Here is a 23,256-nt window from a genome sequence, read left to right as displayed (position 1 = left end):
ACCGCCTTCAGAGGTAAGGTGAACATTCCCGTGGAGACCCTTCCTTGTCCAAAATGACCTTGGCGCATTCTTCTTTCTCCCCTCACAGGGTGTAATTTCTAGGTCTTTCACTCATTCACTCATTTAACAAGTGTTTGTTGAGCACCAACTATCAACTAGACATTGGGTGTATGACCTGGAAACTGAGCAGATTACTCTACATTTTCTGGGTGTCCCAACAAAGTATGTACTTCTCCTACAGGGAAAGGGGACAACTCTTTCTCACCACTCCTAGGCAACCCAGGAAACTGGGCACATTCTTGGGGAGAGACAAACATCCTTCTCTCATCCTCAGCAGTGGAGTGTCTGTTTTGAAGACTTGTTTGCTGTTAGTATGTTCAGCATAAATAGTGTCACTTCATTAGCTTCAGGAAGTATTGTTTCAATTCATCTGTAACTCCACACCAGGAAACCCTTCACAAGATCAGGAAATTCCCAAGGTCAGTAGGGGTCAGTGATCCATTCTGCACGGTCTGGACCACACAACTCAGTCAGCCTGGTCTTCCCTTTACCCTCCTTACCTTCTGCCTAAAGTGGCTGGCAACCACCTCCCTGAGGCTGAGTGAAGCCCAAGGTGGAATCCTCTTCTTAATATCTTGGGAACCATAGAGACTGAATATCTGAGAAATGCCCAGCCCTGAGGGAAGCACACATCTAGATACCATTAATCCTACCCTGCTGCCTCTTCTCAAGGGAAGAACATGGGACTTTGGCACTTGCACAGACAAAATTCTGGGTTCCCTCTCAACTCTCACGCCTTCTCATCTCATTTCTATAGAACCCCAAGAGGCTAACTTAGCTGTAACTGGACCATCCCTGTAGGTCAATGTTTGCACACAAACAGGAATCGTTTGCGGACGTGATATTCTAAACTGGTTTAATTGCTAGTCAACTTAGCTATGTATTTAATTATTGCTTAAATTTTTATTCTCCAAGTTTGAGGGAGCTGAGCAAGACACACAGTTTTAGCTTATCCAAGTAGAGGGTAATTTTGTGCACCTAGACAAATTCTAAGAATCCTTCAAAACTCAGCCATATGTCACCTGCTAAATGAAGCCATATTCTGATATACACACCTTCCTCAACTCTCCTCCAAAAAGGAAAAGTCATTCCCTGCTCCACGCTCTGTGCTGGTCTTGTGCCCATCTTAATTATAGCACTTATCACTCTGTATTGTGTTTATTACACTACTTGCTCTTCTATCCCTACTAGGATAGGACCACCGTGGTGGCAACTGACTCATCTAAGTATCGCACTGCATTGTCTAGTTTGGTGCTCTGCACCTGACAAACGCCCCGCAGTCACTGACTGCAGAATGCTACAGCAGCGGGCCTGCCTTTCATTTTTCACCAAATGTGCTGAAGACCCTACCGCACTCCCTAGGAATGAAGTGTTCTATAACAGCGCTTGAGAGTGATCCTGGTCAAGGCTATCATAAAAATGTAACAACAACAACAAAATCCCAAACTTCAGTCGTTAATGAACAACCTTCATGATTTATGTTTTATGTGAGTTACTGGTACCGTGTGTCCCCCAAAATAAGACCTAACTGGAAAATAAGCCCTAGCATGATTTTTCAGCATGACATCCCCTGAACATAAGCCCTAATATGTGTTTTGGAGAAACACTTAATAGAAGACCTGGTCTTATTTTCGGGGAAACATGGTATTATTTACTTTATGTGTTTCTAGACTTAAATTCAACTCACTTTTTGTTATATAACAACATGATTGTGCCAGTTGTATTTTTATCTCTCACTTTTAAGTAAATATGAAAAATGTTTAAATGCTCATTGGAGAGCCAGTAGCTCTGAAAACATTGTTGGAATAAAGGCCTATAGGGGTGTGTGTGTGTGTGTGTGTGTGTGTGTGTGTGTGTGTCTATGAAGATAGACAGAGAAACAGAGAGAGAGAAAGAAACTTGGCAGGAGTTTGTCAAAGCATCTTAAAAGAAAAATGCAAAGCAATTCCTGATGAAACAATCACCAGCCATTTGAAAGTCTAATTATATGAACAGTATTCCCTCCTTATCTGCGGGGGTATATATTCCAAGACCCCCAGGGGATGCCTGAAACCGTGGATAGTACCAAACACTATGTATTTCCCATACATACATACCTGTGAAAAAGTTTATAAGTTAGGCTCAGTAAGAGTAACAATAATTAACAATAAAATAGAACAATTATCAATATGCTGTAATAAGTGTTATGTGAATATGGTCTTTCTCTCAAAATATATTATTGTACTGTCGTCACCTCTTCACTTAAAGAAAGCTCATTACAGCCTCTCTCTGGCATATCTGAATTGCCAGCAGCATGACTCTTGTGCTTTGGGGCCATCATTAAGTAAAATTAGGGTGACCTGAACACAAGCACTGCGATACCTTGAGAGTCGATGTATAACTGCGAGGGCTATTAAGTGCCTATCGGGTGGGGAGTGTCTACAGGGTGGAGACACTGGACAAAGAGATGATTCATGTCCTAAGCAGGACAGAGCAGGACAGCATGAGATTTCACCATGCTACTCAAAGCATTGCACAATTTAAAACGTATGAATTGTTTAAAACGTATGAATCTTCTATTTAACATTTTTGGACCGTGGTCAAACACAGGGAACTGAAACTGCAGTAGCAAAACTGCAGATATGGGAGGACTAGTGTACACTGAGTTGTAATAGACTTCAGAAGGGATAAGTGGTCAAGTGTCCACTCAGAGAAGACCAAACAGAACCATTCTATTGCTCTAGTGCAGAAGTTGCAAGCTTCCGGCCCACATGCTATGTACAAATGGGCTGTGGACAGGCTTTCAGGTGGGTTGTGCTCAGTGATTTTGTTATACTGCCCAAAGCTTCAGGATGCAACACAGCAGAGCGGCTGCCATGCATGAACCCAGGCCATGACAGCGAGAAAGAGTAGCCAGACCCTCCCACAGCCAGGGAGAGAGGCAAGCGGCATCCCCGTGCAAAGGCTGCCAGCCAGCCAGGAGAGCCACGCTGGTGGAGTAGCCAATCTCCAGCACGTCCACTGAAAAAAGGACAAAGTACACTGGTATATGTATGAAAAGAGTGATCTTGCCAGACTGTGAGCCCAGTGGTGACGTTTCCAATGTGGCTTCTTAGGTACAACAGCAAGAAGACCATAAATACGAGGGAAGCGACTGCTGGGTCTATTGAGAAAGGATGGAACTGTATCACTCTCATGTGGTCTTCCTCTTCCAGTAGACCTGGTACAAGGAGAGAAATCATGAGCAAAGTGACTCTCCTGTGGCCTTGAGCTTGGAACAGATCCAGCTGTGCTAAAAACACCGTGTGCAATTACTGAGTACTTATCCTCATTGCTTCCCTTGGAGTTCGGTTCATGTTATCTGGCCTTCCTCTCTACCTAATCTACTAGCCGTGTGACCTTGGAGAAGTACTGGGCTTAGGTATTCTCATTTTAAATGTGGGAAGAGTGTAACACCCATTCAGAGTTGTGGTAAAAATTAAATGCGATTCCCCTGTCTGAAAGAGCCAATCCCAATGCTAAGCATGCAAGAAATTCCCAGTAAGGTTTCCTATTTTCCTGTTTCCCTTCTTTCCTTGATCTTCATTCCCCCTTTTTTTTTTTTTTAAGCAGTCACTCCTGATCATTCTCATGCCTCTTCATTACTAGGATTATCAAACGACCCCAAGAACACTGCATTTACAATGAATATACCTGCTAGTCAAAGTACGCTATGGGGACCAGCAGAAGCAGCATCAGCTGGGGTACAAATGCAGAACCTCAGGCCCCACCCCGGCCCTTCCCAATTTTCGTAATAAATACATTAGTTTTAAATTAAAATTCCTTACATTTTTGAGGTATAAAATCATATCATCTGAGACCACTTGTGTCACTTTCTTTTCTCACTGCATTCATTAGAATCTCCAAAAAGTGCTAACTAACCACGGTGGTGGAAGCCCTGTCTAGCACCTGGTATTTTATGCACATGGTTTGGTTATTTCACATGTAAAATGGTGCCTCCGGTGAGATTTCAATGCAGTCTTTTTATATGAAGAGTCCGTGCGTGATAGAGGGCCACACTCTATCGCAGGGGTCAGCACATTTTTTCTGTAAAGTCCCAGAGAATTTATATTTTAGGCTTTTGTGGGCCATGCAGTCTCTGTCACGGCTGCTCAGCTCTGCTGTTGTAACGTGAAAACAGTCGTAAACAGTAGGGAAATGAACAAGTGTGGCCACGTTCCAATAAAAATTATTTACAAAAACAAGCAGCCTGCAGATTTGGCCCGTCTGCTGTAGTTTGCTGATTCCTGCTTTAGCTTGGGACAGCATAGGTTTGGATTTTGGTGCCATTGCTTGCTAGTTGTATGACCTTGGGTAAGTCACTCAACATCTTCGTCCTCAGTCTCCTAATCTGAAAAATGAGGTTAATAGTAGTTCCTCCTTCATAATGTAATTGTGAATATTAAGTGACACATGTGAAGTACACGGAAGGGTGCCTGCTTCAGAAAAAATATTCAAGAATGTTATCATGAGAGCAGAAAACTTTTCTGACTTATTCACCATTGTACTGTCTTTCCTGGCACAGTAAATACTCAATAAACACTTAAAGAATGACTACAAGTTACCTATTACATATTTAAACAGTTTATTTCTCTTCCTATTTTATTCACAGCTTTTATAAAGAACCTCTGTTGAAATATATCAAGTAGTTTTTCAATTTGCTACTTTTATTCAACATAATACTGAAAGTCCTAGCCAGAGCAATTAATCACGAAAAGGAAATAAAAAGCATCCAAATCAGAAAGGAAAAAGTAAAATTATTTCCAGATGACATGATCTTATACATGGAAAATCCTAAAGACAAAAACACTGTTAGAACCTATAAACAAATTTAGACAAATTTAGCTAAGTGGCAGAATACAAAAGCAACATACAAAATCAGCAGCATTGCTAACTTACACTAACAACAACTATTTGAAAAGGAAATTAAGACACAATACCATTTATAACAGCAGCAAAAAGAATAAAATACTTAGGAGTAAAGTAAAATAAAAAGGTGAAACATCAGTACACTGAGAATTATAAATCATTGATGAAAGAAATCGAAGAAGACACAAGTAAATAGAAAGATACCCCATGTTCATGGATTGGAAGAATTAATATTGTCAAAATGTCCATACTACTCAAAATTATCTGAAGATTCTTGTAATTCTTATACAGATTCCAATGGCATTTTTCACAGAACTAAAAAAAATCCTAGAATTCATATGGCCACAAAAGATCCTAAAGAGCGAAAGCAATCTTCCTGATTTCAAATTAAATTGCAAACCTGTAGTAATTTAAACAGCATGGTATTAGCATAGAAACAGACACGTAGACCAATGGAACAGAAGAGAAAGCCTAGAAATAAACCCATACATGTATGATACTTATCTTGGCAATAGTTTTCAGAGATGACCCCAAAAGAACAGGCAACAAAGCAAAAATAAACAAGTGGGACTACATCACTAAAAAGTTTCTGCATAGCAAAGGAAACAATCAAGAAAATGAAAAGACAACCTACAGCATGGGAGAAAATATTTGCATACCATGTATCTGATAAGGGAATAACATAAAAATGGGCAAAGAAACCTGAATAGACATTTCTCCAAAGAAGACATACAAACGGCCAAAAACTATATGAAAAGATGTTTAACGTCACTAATCATCAAGAAAATGCAAATCAAAACCCAGTGAGCTATCACTTTACACCTGTTAGGATGGCTGTTATCAAATCGTCAAAAGGTAACAAATATTGGCAAGGATGTGGAGAAAAGAGAACCTTTATGCACAGTTGGTGGGAATTTAAATCAATATAGCCATTATGGAAAACAACATGTAGGGTCCTCAAAACATTAAAAATAGAAATACCATATGATTCAGCAATCCCATTTCTGGGTATATGTCCAAAGGAAATGAAATCAGTATTTCAAAGAGCTATCTGCACTGCATGTCATTGCAGCATTATGCACAATAGCCTAGATATGGGATCAAACTAAGTGTCTATCAACAGATGAATGAAATTATAAACGTCTAAGTTTTGCTTTGTCTTGTGCACCTGAAACTAATTAAAAAAAATAAATTAATTAAAAAAAAACAAAAAAAAAGAAAAAAACAGATGAATGGATTTTAAAAATGTTATATACATACATATATGTATATATATGTATATATGTGAGTGTGTATATTTATATATATGTATACACACACACATGCACACACACACACACACACACACACGCACACACACATATGGCTGACATTTGTGAAAGGATGGACCTGGAGGGATTATGCTCAATGAAATAAGCTAGGCACAGAAAAACAAACACTGATCAGAGGGTAAGGGGAGAGGAGGGTGGGAGATGAGGGTAAAGGGGATCAAATATATGGTGATGGAAGGAGAACTGACTCTGGGTGGTGAACACACAATGGGATTTATAGATGATGTAATACAGAATTATACACCTGAAATCTATGTAACTTTACTAACAATTGTCACCCCAATAAACTTTAATTAAAAAAAAAAAGAAAAACAAATACTGTAGGATATCAGTTATGTGTGGAATCTAAAAAGGTTACACTTGACAGAGAAGAAGGGTGGTTACCAAGGGTCAGGGAGGGAGGGAACTGGGGAATTGTTGGCCAAAATGTACAAGCTTTCAGTTATACGACAAATAAGCTCCAGAGATGTAAGGTACAACAGATGAGTACAGTTAATAATAATGTATTGTATATGTAGGGAAGATGTTGAAGAAAACTGGCCTCCATTGGTTGATGTGAGTTTTTGTTAGCTTTTCTCTGTTCCTACATGTGAGGTGATTTCTGTACTATGATCAGGGTTTGAGTAAATTCCCCCTTTGGTCTCATTCTCCTGAGCAGGGGAGACATGAAATGAGGTTTTCTGTTTCATCTCATTCTCTTGAGTAGGGGAGATACGAGATGATGTTTGCTGTTCTGTTTGTGCTGTGAGGTGATGGTTAACTTAGGGTTAAAGAAATTCTTGATCAGGGGCTGAGAGAATTCCCTCTTTGTTGTGTCTGTTTCGCCCACATCAACAGATGAAGTAAAGAAGAAGCTAAGTTGTATCAGGACGATGTGACAGGCACGTTGCCAGGCTTTGGAAGACCTTGGGCTGATGGTCCCGAGCAACAACAGTAGATATTGCTTATCCGTATGAATTGGCCCTTCGGCCAGATGGGCAGCATTCATATCAGTAACTGCCGGACCCTCCCAGAACTGGCCATTCCTAGAGGGGGAGGCAGGAACAAAGAGACTGGCTCTAAGGTACATTTTTGGAAAAAATATATAGATAAGAAAGACCTCAGTTGACAGTGTAATTATTATTATTGTGTCATTTGGTCATTCGTCATTGGTGATTTCTCATCATTCTAACATTTTGAAGACTTCCGGCAACATGCAACTTACAACACCAGGGGACGTCCTGACTTCCAGCTGCTAACCTGTTGAGGGCCAGCTGGTTCCCAGCCTCTCCAGTGTTGTTAGTCTTCTAGAAAACTTGTATGCAGCTTGCAGCTTAGAGCATCAGAAGATGCCTTGATTTCTAACAACAACAACAGCATTCTTGGGAACTAACAAGCAGTGGTGTCAGAGACGCCTGAGTTTCTCTGAGCTACAGACCTGGCAAGGTTTTGATTTATGACTTTTCCAGTGCTATTCCCCGCTGGTTTGGTGAGCTTTTGGCATCTACTGTGATAGTTACTATCCTACAGAGCTTATTACTGCTTTTGGATACGCCTTACTGATGTTATTTGTGTATTTAGCCAAGTGATTTTGGATCAATAGTAAACATATGTTGGGATCTCTTAAATTTACATGTATGTGTACTCCTTTGACATGACGTTGTTATCAATGTATATAGTTTAGTCTTAACCACCTTTACTTTCTGACATCAGCATATTCTATTAATTGCCTTTGTCTTTTGCTATTGCATATTGCTGAACAAATTGATTAGACATTGCTAAATAAATTCATTAGCCCCATTCTAGCGTGTGTCCCTCCACCTTCTTTTCCCGCTCGTCATTACAGTATATTTGAAATTTTCTGAGTAGATCTTAAGTATCCTCCCCACACACACACAAAAAGTAACTATATGAGGTGATGGATATAGTTTCCAGCTTGATTGTGGTGATTATTTCACAGTGTATACACACATCAAACATGCTGCACACCTTAAATGTATACAATTCTTATTTGTCAATTATAGCTCAATAAATCTGGAAAATAAAACACTGGGAATAAATATCTGTATTGAAAGTAAGTGAATAAAATCAGTAGCTCTCAACATTCTCTGTACCATATGGATTTTACAGTGTTTTCTCCAGGAATCCCACAGTAATCACTGTAACGCTAATAAAGGGTTGAACAGCACGATAAACACTGTACATGCACTATCTCATTCAATCTCCACAACTACTCTATGAGAGACAAACAGTACCATCATTCCCTCTTTATAGATACGGTAACCAAGGCTTAGTAAGTTTAATTAACTTACCCAAGGGCACACATCCAGTCAGTGGCCGAGCCAAGGCTTGACTCCAAATCTGTCTGAATTCAGATCTCCTCTTTTAACCATTCTTATGTATATTACCCCCAATTCTCATGTTTTGAAAATTACTACCTGCCTAACTCTATCTTTTAAACAAACGAAAAATAAACAAATAATAATAATAATAATGAATGTGTAAAATTATCCCAGGAAAATGTATAACATATGTCAGGGCTTTTGAAATATTAAAGTTACCTCGAAAACTCCACTAATAATCTTGAGATATAGAAATATGAGATGACAACCACTAGAAGACCTCTAAAATCCTTCCCAGTTCTATGATTGAATGAATGACCTTTAAAAAACAAAAAGAAGAAGGTCTAAATGGTCCCTCATTTCTCCAAGGGATACTAAAAAAAAAAACCACCTCTTCTGATGTTTTACATGAAATTAATGAAGCATTAGTATATGTTAATTTCAACAATATTATTGAAAGACTACTGTCAGGATTTGAATGGTTTAATACATAACACCCAACTAGATGGTGTGTGAAAAGCTCTGGTTTAGAGATCTTAAGTGTAAGATACTTATTAGTGAACCAGCTAGAGATATGAGCTAGACAGTGGAAATACAACTTCAGGGATGAGGTTAGGCTGGAAATAACACATCTGTGAGTTAGCCTCATGTTTGTATTTAAGGCCAAACCACTAAATAAGATCACCTACCAAAAAAATGCAAAAAAAAAAAAAAAAAAAAAAAAAAAGAGGACCTAGGACCAAGACCCAGCTTGAGTAGAAGTTAGGGAAAGAGGAAACGTCAGCAAAATGGACTAAGAAGAAATACCAGAGATATGGGAGTAAAATTAGGAGAAACTAATTTCCTAGATGCAAAGAGAGCAGGGAATATTGCAGAACATGGTGCGCGCGCACACACACACACACACACACACACACACAAAGAATAATGCTTCATGTGGAAATTTCCTTTTTACAAATATGATTCCAAGGTAAATCAAGTGAAAATAATAATATTTCTTTCTCCCAACTGACCTCATCATTGAACTCATCAGCAAGTTACTAAAAGATAATCCCTAAGGAAGATGTACCAATGGAATAATCCTGATGCAATCTTAACTGTTAGGAATTGTGTTTAATTTCATTGTTTTATACTTCCCAAGCAGACCTCTGTCATCCCAGGGGACCAAGAATGTCACTTCACCTAGATTATTTATGAATGTCATTATTTGAGAATGATTTCAAATCTCAGTGTCAGGGGGTGTTCACCGATAAGTTCCAGGCTACAGAGATGTGATAAGTAAAACCCAGATGTTACCTTGTACAAAGAAGAAAGAAGAGGGATGGACTATTACCTCAGTGCAAGAGATGGTCAGATAGGAACCAGGTCGAGTTTGAGAAGTGTTTCCACATAGTGCCCAGAATCAGCGAGCTATGTGAACCGGGAGGCGGTCAGCATGCCAGCCCAAGGACCCTCTGAGGACAGAAGGAGCTTGAGGCAGGCCCCTGACGTCCTCCTCCGTGCTTAGCAAAGGAGCCAAGTAAATCTGCGAAGGCTGGCAGACCACATGAGCCCAGGAAAAGGTAAGACTCTCCTCCCAGACTCTAGATTTTAGAAGATTAGGAAAACTCCTCACTTGTAACTAGGCCAAGCCTTGTAGTGGACATTGGCAGGGAACAGAAGCTGAGTATGGAGCTTTTCACAGAAACAAAGTATAGTTCCTACTCAGGATTTATTAAAATAAATTACTGTTGATTAAATGAGTAATTGGTAAGAGAGGAAGAAAAGCAGGAGCAAAAAAGAATGAGAGAGATTACAAATTAGGGTAATGAGCCACTGACTTTGTAATGACCTGAGAAAGGCTTGTGGTACTTCACTTTACGGTGAAAAAGTTTACTGCTAAAGGGTAATTCAAATTAAGGGACTTTGTCTCTCTAGGACACCTTTCTATCATTCAACCTGAAACATAGCGCATTGCTCAGTGAGGAGCAATTTATTGTAATGATAGAAGCTTAGATTTGTTTCCAGACTGACCTCGGAATTAAGTGCTGCTTTGCTATTTACTAGCTGGGCAACTTAAACTTTTAAGAATTTCTTCATCTGAAAAAAATGTGGACAACAAAAGTACCTGTTACACAGGACTGAAGGGCCACTTAAGTGAAATGACGCCTGTAAAATGATTAACACAGTGTACAAGTAGCCAATAAATGTCATCCACTATTATGCTGTAGGAGAAGAATGACTTTTTGTTGAATGTCTGAAACTTTCATCTAATATATTCAAAGTATGCCTGTAAAAGCGTTATGGTGAACCATGTGAAACTGTCTATATGCTACAATTACTGACTTCCAGAAATAAATTCCGTATCATTCAACATATTAGCAGCAAATGGGCACACCCTTGACTCTCCTTTCCAGATGCTTCTGCCAGAAAATACTGATAGGAATCTCTTTCAGAAAGTATATAGTCTTTTTGGGCATATAATCTCTTCAGATATATAGACATACATAAAACTTGAATTTCACATATTCAAAAAATATTCATTTTTACAAATATTTATGAATTCACATCTTCACATGTGAAATTCACAAATATTCAGACATATAGAAAATGGTATTCAAGAATGTCTCGCAAGGGAAAATATATCTTTTGTTTTGGGAACATCCAGTGTTGGAAACTTTTCTTTGAATACATATGAATATGCTCTTGCAGCTCCTATGAGTATCTCCAGAACCCACAAATGCTTATCTCCAAACAGGGCTCTTCCCCATGCGGATGGTGGTTACAACATGTGCTTCCTTCTCTGTTCATCCCACAACCCAAACTCCCAAGTTAAGCTCTGACCTGCCTCTTCAGGTGAATCCAAATTTGTGCTAATAGATATCCCGATAGGTCAGAAACCTAAATTATCCTTTAACTGTAACAACCAATTTATAAGTAGATGAAACACTGATCATTCTTCACCCTATTAAAGACAGATTGTGCAATATAAGATGACATAGGCAACTAGTAGTAAAAGCTGGTATGACATAAAATCTCTCCCAGAATATAGTATTAGATAGGCCTGCCAGGCATTCCATCCACTCAGCAATTTAAATCTCTTTCAGTCTCCAGATAAATCATGAAGGACTCAATGAATCAATATACTTTCGCACAGTTATTACTTGCCGGCATTCCAGTAGGCTCTTTTGTGGCCTTTCATTTGTAGCTCACAATAATCTTGTAAGGTAGTGAGCTATTATTCTGAGCAAATGGGGTCTTAGAAAAAGCAAGTGACTTAGCAAGATCACAAAACTAATACGTAGCAAAGTTGGAATCTGAATACATGTGATTCAATTCAGAGCATCTTTTAAAATGTTTTCTAGTTGGTTTCTTCTTTGTAATAGCAAAAGCACTTCATATAACCTATAAAGTTGATATAGCTTCAAGATAGAACCTAACTTACATTTTTTTATCTTGTCACAATAAAGAGGTCACAATGAGTGGGAAATGTCTGCATAAAAAAATTAAGAGAATCGTTGGATAGCATAATGGATAATGTGGTACTTGGGCTTCTTATGCAGTACCCTGGGTGTCACAGGGTTTCTCCATGTTTGATTTCCTATTCCCTTTTCTAGAACATGTAATGAAATGAAGCCAATGCAAGCGATGCATTGCATTGAGACACAAGTGCTTTGAAGAGATTCGGTGGATTTATGCCCAAGACGTAGGGTGGACTTCTTGAGCTCAAGGAGGCGGTAACTTAAAAGGACATGAACCGAAGGCAACATTGGGATTTTTTATTTTTAGTGTCCTTATGTGTTGAGTAATTCATTTGTATCCCCTCTATACCCTTGGTTCAACCCAGAGCTACTGTCTTGGTCTTGGGACTACACTGAGCCAGCAGGAGGCAGGACATTAAAACTACAGGCTCCTTTGAAAACTTGGAGCATCACTCAGGACTTCCGGTCCTGGGTCACGGAGGATTCTGCCTCCTCTTTGTTCCCATCCTCTCTCATGAAGGATAAATTAAACCACGCTCCCTCCACTGTCACCCAAAACATCACAGTTGTTAACCAAACACTTTCCCCTACTCCTTGTGAGAGAAAGGAGATTCTTTTTGTTGCATTAGCAGGGGCAGCTTTTACTTGATAATAGTCGAGATTGTAATTATGCCTCTCAAGTACGGAAATACTCGAATCCAACACTTCTGGTCTCAGATCTTAGGTGCTCTTTTTCCACGAGGCCATCTAGAGTCTATATGTGGCTGAAATATAACCAATCAAATAACAAAAGCCACTTCAGAGATACAAAGGATAGAGGCAGGCACTACAGTATAAACCAAAATGAAGCACAAGAGCTTTGTAGTTAAACAGACTGTGTTCAAATCCTGCCTCTCCTCCTTCTTACCTGTGTAACTTCAAAACATTTCTTAATCCCTTTAAGGCTATGTCTTCCTCTGTAAGATGAGGATGATAATGGTACATGCCTCCTAAGGCAGTTTATGGATTAAGTGAGCAAATACATATGAAGAACTTCTAACTATACCTAGCACGTAACATGGAATAAGTAATTATTTGTCATTAGACAGAGCCCCTGTCTTCAGGAAGCCTAGAATATAACTTGGGACAGGACATACAGACACAGTAAAAGACAGTGTATTCCTACTAAAATTCTAACACCGTGAGCAACAGAGATTTTCAGAGGAAGGACAGAGAGATATAAGCTGGAGTGGCCTACGAGGACTTCGTGATAGAAGAACATAATCTCAAATTTGAAAATTGGGCAGGATTTGGATTAGGCAGAAGAGAGAAGACAAGATTTCTAACTGAAAGGAGAATAGAAGTATATGAAGTAGGAAGGAGAATAATGGGTAAGGGGCCAATGAGTAGACCACAGGGTACATAACAGGGATAAGCGAGGACTATAGAGTGACTCGTCTGAAAAAGTCAGATCCAAGACAGACTGGAAGACTCAGCAGAGGAGGTTGTCATTGAAGCAATAGGAAGGCCCTGGAAAACGTCTAAGCGGATGAATGACATGACAGTGGAGAGTAGGATGCGTTATAGAGGGAAGAGCCGGGAAATGGGAGATCAGATAGGAAGCCAAGAATCCACATGCGAGATAACAATGGATAGAATTGACTGGGGCAGTGGGAAAGGACCGAAGCAATAGATATGAGAAACTTCTTGAAGGACAAACTCAGTATTGACAAACTGGAGAAGGAAGCAGAATGAATCAACAAAGTCCCTAGGTTTTGAGCTAAATTACAAAGTTTGTGATGCAGTATCACAATGTACCAGAAGCACAATTTTGTTTAAATTATGACATATACCTATTTATACTCTCCTAAAAAATTGTATTTCAAGGTTCACATAATGAATTGATGCCCAACTTTATCCATTTGGTAACTTTGAACTTTAACTTGCAATTGACTGTATTCATTAATTCATTCAGCAAATACTTCCTGGAAACCTTTCTGTATCGGGTACTGTGTTAGGTGTTAGAATTAAAACAAAGAACATAAAAAATCCCTACCACTGAGTAGTTCGCAGACTTTGGTACTTGAGGGTAGAGGAGGAAAGGCAAGGGGGGTGGCAAATGTATAAATTATGATACGACACGATCTGCTCTAAAACGAAAGCATGGCACCTCAGAAAGTGGAGGAGTTGTGAAAGCATTATATTAAATGAGATGCCTAGAGACTCATATCATCTTTCCTCTTTGTAGGTCCAATACATTACTCATGGAAGAAATAAATAAAACTGCAAAGATACAGTTCTTCTTTCGTCCATTCTCAGCTGACCCTAAGGTACAGGTGGTGATTTTTGTGGCCTTCCTGGTGATGTACTTGACCAGCCTCAGTGGAAATGCCACAATTGCGGTCACTGTCCAGATCAACAACTCCCTCCACACGCCCATGTACTTCTTCCTGGCTAACTTGGCAGTTCTGGAAATCTTCTATACATCCGCCATTGCCCCACTGGCCTTGGCAAACCTTCTTTCAATGGGCAAAACTCCTGTTTCCGTCACAGGATGTGGCACCCAAATGTTTTTCTTTGTCTTCTTGGGTGGGGCTGATTGTGTCCTGCTTGCAGTGATGGCTTATGACCGATTTATAGCCATCCGTTACCCTCTGAGGTACACTGTCATCATGAGCTGGCCTTTGTGTGTGCAGCTGATGGCAGGGTCTCTGGCGCTGGGCTTCCTGCTGTCACTGCCACTGACTATTTTAATCTTCCATCTCCCATTTTGCAACAACAATGAAATCTACCACTTCTACTGTGACATGCCTGCAGTCATGCGCCTGGCTCGTGCAGACACACATGTTCACAGGACTGTCCTGTATGTCATCAGCTTCATCGCCCTAAGCGTCCCCCTCTCACTCATCTCCATCTCCTATGTCTTCATCGTGGGAGCCGTTGTACGGATCCGGTCGGCACCAGGGCGCCACCGAGCCTTCTCAACCTGCTCCTCTCACATTTTAGTGGTCCTTCTGCAGTATGGCTGCACCAGCTTTATATACCTGTCCCCCAGTTCCAGCTACTCCCCTGAGATGGGCCGGGTGGTGTCTGTGGTCTATACTTTTGTCACTCCCATTTTAAACCCCTTAATCTATAGTATGAGGAACAAGGAACTGAAAGATGCCCTAAGGAAGGCACTGAGAAAGTTCTAGGGAGCGTCATCCTATGACTCATTTAAATCGAGATGCTTTTGAGAGTGAAATGGGGTGTTATTAATAATGATGATGGGATGACATGCATGAGCCAGGAGTGTCTTCAGCAAACCGAGGCATGGCGCGCTATTCTGGGAGCACCAGAGGAAATGAATGCTACTGTCTGGCTGAAATAAAGCTGTATCACAGAGGGCAACATGCTGCCCTGGGCATGGAAGGAGGGGCTTCAACATTTACTGGACACCCACTATATACTAGGCATTTCACATGGATTATCTCACTTAGCCCATAGTCGGTATCACTGCCCTCATTTTCTGGAAAAGAAAACTAAAGAGGCCAACAAAAGACATATCAAGATGAGAACATAAATATTTAGAAATCTAAAGACTAAGCTGTCCTCACAAATGCCACTTCCCTTGTTCTAGGCTTGCTCTGCCAGGAGGAGTACATGGAAGCCCGTGCAAGTCTCTCTATCTCTCTGGGCTTCATGGTTGTTTTTATTGTTGTTGTTTTATTGTTTTATTTCTGAAGTGGTAGCACTGGACTAGAAGAGTCCACGTGTTCCTTTCAAAGTCATAACATTATGTTCTAAATATTGGCCAAGCAGGCCCTGAATAGCAAAAAAAAAAAAAAAAAGGCTTTGCAGTTAGCCAAAGGAAGAAATTTTTTTTCCATTTTTTGCTTTAACCAAAATGAAAACTCGTGATTCTGCTCATAACTTTTAAAGAACATTCCAGTAATGAAAATAATAACAATGGAGGAGCTTCCAAGGAGACAGATCATTAACTTGTAAGACACTCCATTCATTGCTGGGCAACTGGAGTCGTTATCTTAAGCTAAAGTCTATCTACAAATGACTTCCCTCCACTCATACTTCCACCGTCTTGAGCTTTCTTCTGCATGACAGCTCGTCAGATGTATTTGGACAGATTTGGTATCTTCTGTAAGTCTTCAGTCCTCTTTTCTCTAGAGTAAGTGCTCCATCAACTTTTCTCCAAGGAGATTATATTCCAACCCTATCATCATACTAGTCACCTTCTTGATTTTTCCCTAGTTCCATATCCTTCTACAGAACTTCACCGAGAGATAAACACAATACACTGGGAATATTTTATTCTGGAGAACTGTTCCTTTTCATGACTTGTGAACTATATTTTCATTAATTCATTTGATCACTTTTGCCTTATAAGTTTGGTATCAAATAAAACCTCCATGTAGTTTTCATATGACTTTCACTTCTGCCTGACCATCATTCACTGTACTAACATACATGCAGGACTCTTCACTTAGCACTGATAGTGTGTTTTTCTTAGTTTGGGCCAAGTGATTCAAACAGCCAAAGTCACCTTCAGGATTTATTTTATTCATCATAGTTTTGCGTCATGGTAAAAATTACAATCATATTTCATTTCCTCTGTCCAAACCATTAACAGATCTCTAAGAGGACATCAAGGATGCAACATCAATGGTAATCCTCTTTGGGAACTGTTGTCCAACCAGAGAGAAATCTGCTCAGTTAATCCCATCTCTGGTACATGGTCACAATTACGACTCCCCTCCCAACCCTGGGATCCCATCTCCCTGTATCCATGCCTTTAGGTGATCGCCTCCCCCCAAGGCTCCATGACTTGCTTTGGACAACAGGACGTTAGCAGGTGTGTTGCAAGCAGAAGCTTACACTTACCCTTTGGTGCCTGTCCTCTCTTGGTGTCCTAAGTCTGCCACGTGAAGAAGCCGAGGCGAGGATGACACCCTGTGGAGCAAAGATAAGCCATCAGGTTGAGGCTCCCCCTCCACCTCCCATCAATCCATCAGAGGACTGCAGCCACACTGGGGACCCCGGTAAGACCAGCTGAAGAATTGCCCTGTGAGATAGCCCAAAATGCTGACCCACAGAAACATGCGCCAATACAATGATTGATATCTTAAGCCACTGCATTTGAAAGAGTTTATTTTGTAGCAAATAAATAAATTCACTAGCCAATCTATAATAAAGCTTCTATCCAAGAAGGATATCATGGGAAGCATATCATACTATCAAAATACACCACAGCACTTGTATACACTTTAAACGTTTCGAAGCCTTATTTTAAAAGTGAGATACATTTGGCATGTACCTTAGGTCACTTCATATGGGCTCTTAGTGGTCACCAGGCTTTTCAAAATGCTTACCTATAATCTGTTCAATCATGCATTTCCAGACTTTCACTAGGGATTGGCATTAAAATGACTGTCTTATTGTTTTGAAACTCAACTAGTACTTTGTAATTTTTTTTGTATCTGTAGCATCATCTGGATGAAGAAACATTTTGATAGTTGTACCTTGCAAATGGAGCACGTGGCATTCATCTTTGAATTTCCAGTTCTAGTACAGTAGGCAACACTTATTAGATGCATTGATTCACAATCACGATACTTTATATCTAGGGAGGGTGTCTTATATGTTCTTTGTACAAAACAATTGTGTTTCATCCTTTTTTCTATCCTTTATATTACTTACTGCTCCTTTCACAGAGATAGTACTCCATAAACATTTGTGGAATCAAATAGGAATTTCTTTGGAGGTAAGTTTTTTCTGGTTTTCAGATTTTTTTAATGTCACGAATAAATGTACATTTTCATTAAAAACTTTTTAAAACTTTTGTTGTCATTACTAATTTTTAATGTTTTAGTTGTTTCTGTATCTGTAAATCCTACGTTCCCTAAGAATTACAGAGGACAAAAAATATAAATGGGAATTATAAAATATCCATTTGAAGGAAATGGGTTGTTACTATTATTGTATATTAAAGGAAGATTGTATACTTTGCTATACTTAACCCAATTTTAGCAAGGATAATTTTAAACTTCAATCACTCATAGAAAAGTTCGAGAATTTGGACTTTTTCACTTGCTGCACAGCATGAGGCTATTGACGTTGCTCCACTTTAACAGTTCTAGAAAGCTAGTGGACCGGAGAACTCTGCAATTACACCCAGAAAAAAATCCCAGGCAGACTCCCACTTTTCTTGTTATGCTTTCATGGTCCTGCAGTGTTTAGAAACAGAGGAAACAGGAGTTCTATTAGCAAGAGTGGAGAAGGGATAATGAAGAAAAGGTGAGTCAGAAAACACACAAAAAAATCAGGTGAGGATATGGGGATAGGGCTGACAGCGGAAAACAAGACATTTGGGGACTTGCTGGGAGGGTGAAAAGATGAGAGGCATTATGGGTTATTACTACAGAGAGCAGGAAATGGAGCGGTCACCAGAGTACTGACCATCGCTTCTCTGGAAGGAACACTGAGATCCAGGAGGCATGGTTTCTAGAAGCTGTAAACTGGAAAAGTCAAGCCTCAGTCTCAGTATCTAGAAAAGCAGAGGATTAAACTTGTTAACATCTTCAGGCACTGACTTTGATTCATTACTCCCACTTTGTATTTACTTCTGTCAATGCTCTGGTCGGTTCTTCTCCCATTGGACAGGCTGCTGCGGTGCAGTCCAACTGCCAGATCAGCAAGTGAAATAGAGCAGCCTGGGCATGAACAAATGGGACAGCAGCTACCCTTGTCTTCTCCCAAGTAGGACAGACTGAGGATGCGGTGGGCATCTGATTCGGGAAACACCCCTCCCCAAAGTGGTTCTGTCCCGAGGTCTTTTGAAAGTCAGATGTTGCTGTGTGGCTTTCTCACCACTTAAATAAGTGCTCACTTCACAGCACATTTACTAAAACTGGAACAAGACTGAGAAGATTAGCATGGTCCCTGGGCAAAGAGGACGTGCATGTTCATGAATTGCTCCATACTTGTAAAACCAGAAAACGGAGCCCACAGATACAGAGAACAGACTGGTGGCAGCCAGGGGTGGAGGGTAATGGGCAGATGAAATGGGTGAAGGGGGTCAAAAGGCACAAACTTCCAGTTATACAATAAATAAGTCATGGGGATGTAATGTACAGCTTGGTGACTACAGGTAACAATACTGTGTTGTACATTTGAAAGTTGCTGAGAGAGGAGATCTTAAAGTTCGCATCATGAGGAAAAATTTTTTATAACTGTGTGTGGCGATAGATGTTAACTGGACTTGTGATGATTGCTTTCCCCTCCACCGTGAAGCCTTCCCTGACCCTTTTTTCCCTCCCTCCTCTAACTATGATATATCCCTTTCAAGGGACAGTCTCACATTGGATTTTATTCATAGGAAACATTTCATGCCTGTGTGTGTCATCTCCCAGATCAGATGCTGACCTCGCTGATGGTAGAGACCATGTCCATCTTTGAATATTTCATAAAACTTGCCACAACCAATGGGTGATACTCAAACAAACAAACAAAAATCATCTGGAGAAGTACAGGTTAAGTAAGCTAATGGAAGACACTGAACACACCAATCAAAGCACAGAAATACTTCAAAGACTAACCCAGACCACATAAAATACTGTCTTTCTTAGCTGCCCCCCACTGCTCCTCATTACACATGTGGGCAGACGCACTATGCCCAGGGCCTAACTGTCAACTCTTCTTCTAGGACTATCTTTCAGGTTTTCCCAGCTGCTTTCTCAGGACGTGGGAAGCCCCCAGCCGTGCTGAGAGGGAGACTCCCTGGATCCTTAGCAGCCAGGGGCTTCTAGCTCAGTGACAGTCTCTTCAGAGACAAAGCCCGAGTCCCTACGGTGTACTTCTGTGATAATATGTATTTCTTCCGGTTGACGTAATTAAGGAACGAAAAGTGAGGAACTTCCTTCCATGGACAAATGAACATTAGCACTTACCTACGCATCTTCCAGGAAGAAACTCCAGGCAATATCTTGTTACTCATACTTCACAGGATGCTCCAGATATTATTCTTTTTATGAGAGAGAGAGAGATAAGGGAGAGAGAAGGGAGGAGGAAGAGGAATCACAGGGGGAAGAGGAAAGGAGAAAAAGGAGAAGTAGAAGAAGAAAAGGAAAGGAGGATGACACGGAGCCCAGATCAAGGGCACTTTCTCTACCTCTCTTTAGAGAAGCATGAAGTATGGTCTATTTATCGTGTAATGTAATGAGTACATTCTGCTCCAGTTGCAATGGTCCTACAAGTCTTGGTTACAACTATCAATAATTCATTTATTACACAAGATGGCTACGGGGTTTTGAAAATTAATTTGGGGAATGTAATCAATAATGTAGTAAAGATTTTGTAGGGTATCCGATGGACATGTGTCTCATTAGGGAGACCACCTCAGGGATGATGTAGATGCCTGATCACTGCACTGTACACCTGAAGCTGAAGCTGAACAATAATGAATGCCAACTATAATTATATATATGTATATATATGTGTGTGTGTGTGTGTATATATATATATATATATATATATATATATGTATATATATGTATGCATATACTTATAAGAAGCAGAGTACAGCATTAGGAATAGAGACAGTGGAAATGTAATGGCTGTGTGCGATGTCAGAGGGATAGTGGATGGTGGAGGGGGCTTCACACAGTGTGAGGGATATAAATGATAAACGTCTAAGTATTACTTTGTCTTGTGTACCTGAAACTAATAAAAAACATTCATTTATTCATTCAGCGGTTATTTATTGAGAATCTACTGTGTGTGGCAATCTGGAACATACTGGGAATGAGCAGTGAAGGAACAGAGATCTTTGCCCTCATGTAGTTTACAATCTAATGGGAGAGACATACAGTAAACAAATAAAAAAGGTAATTTTAGACTGCGGTAATTGCTATGAAGGCAATAAACATGGTAACCTAACAGGAAGTAATTGAGCGGAGAATAGCTACTTTAGATAAGACTGGATGTGTATACACTGTTCTCAGTTTCCCCATCATTAACTTACTATCCTAAGCGTATTGATTTTTCCAAGGGACCAAGAATCCGAGGGATAACCAAGAGGCTATGGCTTTGTAAGACGTGAGGGAAAAGAACGTAAAATTGTGCAGAGTCTTAAAAATGAGTTGTGCCAACGCATGAAACAAGAAAATATCTCTGAACTATTGACCCCAACATTTGGGAACCGGCGTCCTTTAGGTAGATATGTAGTGAGTCTTTGTTTCCAGTTATTATCTAAGTTCTCTTGGTTAGAGTTAATTTAATACAAATTCAACTTTATTCTTGAGCCTGAGGATTATGCCTTAAGGTCACATAGTATCCTTAGAGAATTATTACATCATGCCCATGGGTGTATCCCTGAAGGTCCTAACTTCATGTAATAAGGCCCAGGGTGATGAGTCTGGAGAGTGGGTGCTTATTAAACTGAAGCCGGGGTCTCCTGACAAATCTCTTGCTCCAGTGTCAACATTCAAAACTCCAGCTTCCATTTCTGGTCCTTGTCCAGGTTTTGAAACTAATTATGTCTTTTGTATCTTTTATTTTTTTCATGTCCATGGCCTTTGATTATTCATTCCCTTTCCCAGTTTCATTCATTAAGATGAGTGAAAACAGGCAATGTTCTATGTTTAGATGACTCACCCCTTTGAATGTCAAAGTAGAGACATTACATGTACATAGTACTTTTCTATGTACAAAGTTCTTCCAAGAATATCATTTTGATCCTTTTAACAGAATCCCTATGAAACTGAATGTTCTGTCTGCTAACCCCTCTGGCCTAGGTAGGGTGTAGCTCCCCTCCCTTGGGCATGGTGTTGTGAGGGGCTCTCACTGGCTCCCCTTTTATTTCAAGGGTGGGAAGTGCAACCTCCTCTCAGCCAGGTCCATTTATTTAATATGGGTGAATATTTCCTATGTGGGCTCATATACGGACTCCGGTAGTGATAAAGGCACATGAAATTACAATTTTTATGCAACGTGGACATGTCTTGCTTTTGTAAATATTGCATGTAGTTGCTATGATTTCAGAATTAATGTAAGTAGTGAAATTAGTTTTTGCCTCACGTGCTCTCCCCAGTGTCCAGTGTGGCACCTGGAAAGTGGTTTATCCCGTAGTTCAGGTCTTAGTCTTCAGTATGCTGTTTGGAATCATTTCCACCAGTAGATGGCTGTGAAGTGAGCCCCCGAGTTCCAAAACAACTTGATTGGGTCACTTTCCAGAGCTCCATCCTCTCCTGAGTCTCCCTGGTCCTTCCCTGACGTTCTCCTTTCGGTCAGAAGGCTGAGGCTTTATTTACCCTCCTCAGAAAGAAGTTTCTCAGGACTACATCCATGTCTGAGTCCAGGTATCAGGAAGACAGGGCAGAGAAAAAAATAAACAGGGGTTCACCCTACTTCTAGAAACAACAGTTCCTTTGGAGAAGGTACCCTCCCAACGAGTTTTAGGTGCCTGTAGGAACCACTGCTGCCTTCGTCACCAGCAGGAGATCCCTGTCTCCATCTTCAAGTCTGAACTACAGGGTTCCTCTTGGAGCCCTGTCTATCCGTGGCAATGCCCACTGCTGGGTTTCCGGCTGCCTGGAGGCCAGGCCAGGGGAGACTGGAGAGGGAACCAAAAAAGGGGGTAAACCAACCACCACTGCAGTTGTAGTTCTAATTCTGGTCTTCTTCCCCAAACTGTCTGTTACTGTTTGCTTTTCAGAGTCCTCGCATGGCTGCTCCTTGCTTTCTGTTCAAGTTTTATAACAGCATTCAGTGGGAGGGACAGAGGAGATTCTGCTGACTTCATTTTACCCAGAGCCAGAACCAATCTAGACATTCCATTGTCATTGTACTAAGAGCTACCTCTCTGTAAAATTTCTTCTTCTTGGCTTTTGTTTTACATCCTGGGGTCTCACAAAATCTTATTTTCTTCTTCCTGAAAGTCCCTATACATCTGCAAGTTTCCTGTTCTCAAGGCTAAAATTAAAAGTGTAGAGGTATAATAGAGCTTGGATTTCTCATAAATAGTCAAACCACAGATTGACTTGGTGGATACAACGTATGGAGTAGCCAACTTCAGTTGCTTTTTTCATCTCCATTTGAAGTCGAAAGGACATTGCATAGTTTCTTTTCTACCATGAGATACATCAGGACGGGCAGAACTCCCACATTTGGAGATAATCTTAGGCCCCGCCCTCCTCCCCCCTTCTCCCCCCCCCCACCCAATCT

The 23,256-nt window shown here is 40.4% G+C and overlaps 1 protein-coding gene, 1 long non-coding RNA gene and 1 other non-coding gene across 3 annotated transcripts; 2 read left to right on the top strand and 1 right to left on the bottom strand.

Annotated features, from left to right (window-relative positions):
• Nucleotides 1–14,303: 14,303 nt before the first annotated feature.
• On the top strand, nucleotides 14,304–15,233 carry OR10V1 (olfactory receptor family 10 subfamily V member 1). Its single transcript, XM_019754055.3, has one exon. It carries the CDS (start codon nucleotides 14,304–14,306, stop codon nucleotides 15,231–15,233), a length of 930 nt encoding a protein of 309 aa, XP_019609614.3.
• Nucleotides 15,234–16,596: 1,363 nt separating this feature from the next.
• Nucleotides 16,597–23,203, bottom strand: LOC148755971 (uncharacterized). The gene is made up of 3 exons (XR_016018373.1): nucleotides 18,493–23,203; nucleotides 16,918–16,986; nucleotides 16,597–16,718 (listed from the first exon to the last, which is right to left on the bottom strand). It is a non-coding gene; the product is annotated as an uncharacterized LOC148755971 (long non-coding RNA).
• Nucleotides 18,915–19,020, top strand: LOC141572505 (U6 spliceosomal RNA). Its single transcript, XR_012497835.2, has one exon. It is a non-coding gene; the product is annotated as a U6 spliceosomal RNA (small nuclear RNA).
• Nucleotides 23,204–23,256: the final 53 nt, after the last annotated feature.

Source organism: Rhinolophus sinicus, chromosome 14 (assembly GCF_057876585.1).
Source record: "Rhinolophus sinicus isolate RSI-liver-muscle chromosome 14, RSI-T2T, whole genome shotgun sequence".
Classification (NCBI taxonomy): Eukaryota; Metazoa; Chordata; class Mammalia; order Chiroptera; family Rhinolophidae; genus Rhinolophus; species Rhinolophus sinicus.
The sequence above is the reverse complement of the archived record's forward strand: the minus strand, read 5'-3'. Positions and strand labels throughout refer to the sequence as shown.